Consider the following 3,255-nt stretch of genomic DNA (forward strand, 5'->3'; position numbering starts at 1 on the left):
AGGGCCAGGCCACCCACCCACCCGGGGGGGCACGGGGGGGACACAGGGGACAGGGAGGACACGGAGGACACGAGGGACACGGGACAGAGGGACAGGGGGACGCGAGGGACAGAGGGTGTGGGGACACCGGGGACAGTGTCAGCTCAGGGGACACCCTCCTGTCCCTTTCCTGTCCCTTTCCTGTCCCCATTCCTGTCCCATCCTTGTCCCCATCCCAGTCCTCAATCCTGTCTTGTCCCTGTCCCATCCCTGTCCTGTCCCCATCCCAGTCCCCGTCCTTCTCCCTGTCTCATTCCCGTCCCTGTCCCATCCCTGTCCTGTCCCCATCCCTATGTCCCCATCCCTGTCCCTGTCCCCTTCCCTGTCCCATCCCTGTCCATTCTTTGTCTCCATCCCTCTGTCCCCATCCTTGTCCCCATCCCAGTCCCCGTCCTTCTCCCTGTCTCATTCCCATCCCTGTCCCTGTCCCATCCCTGTCCCATCCCTGTCCCATCCCTGTCTCCATCCCTGTCTCCATCCCTGTCCCCATCCCTGTCCCCATCCCTGTCCCTGTCCCAGTGTCCCGATCCCTGTCCCCATCCCCGTACATTCTTTGTCCCCATCCCTGTCCCTGTCCCTGTGTCCCGATCCCTGTCCCCATCCCCATACATTCTTTGTCCCCATCCCTGTCCCTGTCCCAGTGTCCCGATCCCTGTCCCTATCCCCGTACATTCTTTGTCCCCATCCCTGTCCCTGTCCCTGTGTCCCGATCCCTGTCCCCATCCCCATACATTCTTTGTCCCCATCCCTGTCCCTGTCCCAGTGTCCCGATCCCTGTCCCTATCCCCGTACATTCTTTGTCCCCATCCCTGTCCCTGTCCCTGTGTCCCGATCCCTGTCCCCATCCCCATACATTCTTTGTCCCCATCCCTGTCCCTGTCCCAGTGTCCCGATCCCTGTCCCTATCCCCGTACATTCTTTGTCCCCATCCCTGTCCCTGTCCCTGTGTCCCGATCCCTGTCCCCATCCCCATACATTCTTTGTCCCCATCCCTGTCCCTGTCCCAGTGTCCCGATCCCTGTCCCTATCCCCGTACATTCTTTGTCCCCATCCCTGTCCCTGTCCCTGTGTCCCGATCCCTGTCCCCATCCCCATACATTCTTTGTCCCCATCCCTGTCCCTGTCCCAGTGTCCCGATCCCTGTCCCTATCCCCGTACATTCTTTGTCCCCATCCCTGTCCCTGTCCCTGTGTCCCGATCCCTGTCCCCATCCCCATACATTCTTTGTCCCCATCCCTGTCCCTGTCCCAGTGTCCCGATCCCTGTCCCTATCCCCGTACATTCTTTGTCCCCATCCCTGTCCCTGTCCCTGTGTCCCGATCCCTGTCCCCATCCCCATACATTCTTTGTCCCCATCCCTGTCCCTGTCCCAGTGTCCCGATCCCTGTCCCTATCCCCGTACATTCTTTGTCCCCATCCCTGTCCCTGTCCCTGTGTCCCGATCCCTGTCCCCATCCCCATACATTCTTTGTCCCCATCCCTGTCCCTGTCCCAGTGTCCCGATCCCTGTCCCTATCCCCGTACATTCTTTGTCCCCATCCCTGTCCCTGTCCCTGTGTCCCGATCCCTGTCCCCATCCCCATACATTCTTTGTCCCCATCCCTGTCCCTGTCCCAGTGTCCCGATCCCTGTCCCTATCCCCGTACATTCTTTGTCCCCATCCCTGTCCCTGTCCCTGTGTCCCGATCCCTGTCCCCATCCCCATACATTCTTTGTCCCCATCCCTGTCCCTGTCCCAGTGTCCCGATCCCTGTCCCTATCCCCGTACATTCTTTGTCCCCATCCCTGTCCCTGTCCCTGTGTCCCGATCCCTGTCCCCATCCCCATACATTCTTTGTCCCCATCCCTGTCCCTGTCCCAGTGTCCCGATCCCTGTCCCTATCCCCGTACATTCTTTGTCCCCATCCCTGTCCCTGTCCCTGTGTCCCGATCCCTGTCCCCATCCCCATACATTCTTTGTCCCCATCCCTGTCCCTGTCCCAGTGTCCCGATCCCTGTCCCTATCCCCGTACATTCTTTGTCCCCATCCCTGTCCCTGTCCCTGTGTCCCGATCCCTGTCCCCATCCCCATACATTCTTTGTCCCCATCCCTGTCCCTGTCCCAGTGTCCCGATCCCTGTCCCTATCCCCGTACATTCTTTGTCCCCATCCCTGTCCCTGTCCCTGTGTCCCGATCCCTGTCCCCATCCCCATACATTCTTTGTCCCCATCCCTGTCCCTGTCCCAGTGTCCCGATCCCTGTCCCTATCCCCGTACATTCTTTGTCCCCATCCCTGTCCCTGTCCCTGTGTCCCGATCCCTGTCCCCATCCCCATACATTCTTTGTCCCCATCCCTGTCCCTGTCCCAGTGTCCCGATCCCTGTCCCTATCCCCGTACATTCTTTGTCCCCATCCCTGTCCCTGTCCCTGTGTCCCGATCCCTGTCCCCATCCCCATACATTCTTTGTCCCCATCCCTGTCCCTGTCCCAGTGTCCCGATCCCTGTCCCTATCCCCGTACATTCTTTGTCCCCATCCCTGTCCCTGTCCCTGTGTCCCGATCCCTGTCCCCATCCCCATACATTCTTTGTCCCCATCAGGGACAGAGGGGACAGACAGGGGACAGGGGGACATGAAAATGTAAATGATGGGGCTGTAGATGGTGGCTCTATGCCATAGCCTGTACCCCATACCCCACATCCCATACCCCGTGTCCATAGGTGTCCCCAGGTGTGTCCCCAGCTGTCCCCAGCCGTCCCCAGGTGTGTGCCCAGGTGTCCCCAGGTGTGTCCCAGCTGTCCCCAGGTGTGCCACTCACCTGTCTGTTCAGGAAGACGTAGCTGATGGGGCTGTAGATGGTGGCCCTGTCCCAGATCCCATACCCTGTACCCTATAGCCCATACCCCATGTCCTGGCTGTGTCCCCATGCCCACAGCTGTCCCCAGCTGTCCCCATGCCCACAGCTGTCCCCAGCTGTCCCCAGGTGTCCCTCACCTGTCTGTTCATGAAGACGTAGATGATGGGGTTGTAGATGGTGGCGCTCTTGGCGAAGAAGGCGGGCAGGGCGGCGGTGAGCGGGTGGAAGGCGTAGCCGGGGTTGGCGGCGGCGAAGCAGGCGAAGATGGTGTAGGGCCCCCAGCAGAAGCAGTAGGCCAGGATCATCACCACCACCATGCGCGACACCTCCTTCTCCGCCTTCTGCGTCGACTCCGACTCCTTCTGCTGGGCCGCCACCTG

At 60.5% G+C, this 3,255-nt stretch overlaps 1 protein-coding gene across 1 annotated transcript in view; it reads right to left on the minus strand.

The window, feature by feature from the left end:
• Nucleotides 1–3,255, minus strand: part of LOC102037755 (red-sensitive opsin-like) — an 11,461-nt gene that overhangs the window by 6,453 nt on the left and 1,753 nt on the right. The window contains 1 exon segment of the mRNA XM_031065721.1: nt 3,006–3,252. Within this exon segment, the coding sequence (XP_030921581.1) occupies nt 3,006–3,252 (247 nt within the window).

Source organism: Geospiza fortis, unplaced genomic scaffold (genome assembly GCF_000277835.1).
Source record: "Geospiza fortis unplaced genomic scaffold, GeoFor_1.0 scaffold2279, whole genome shotgun sequence".
Lineage (NCBI taxonomy): Eukaryota > Metazoa > Chordata > Aves > Passeriformes > Thraupidae > Geospiza > Geospiza fortis.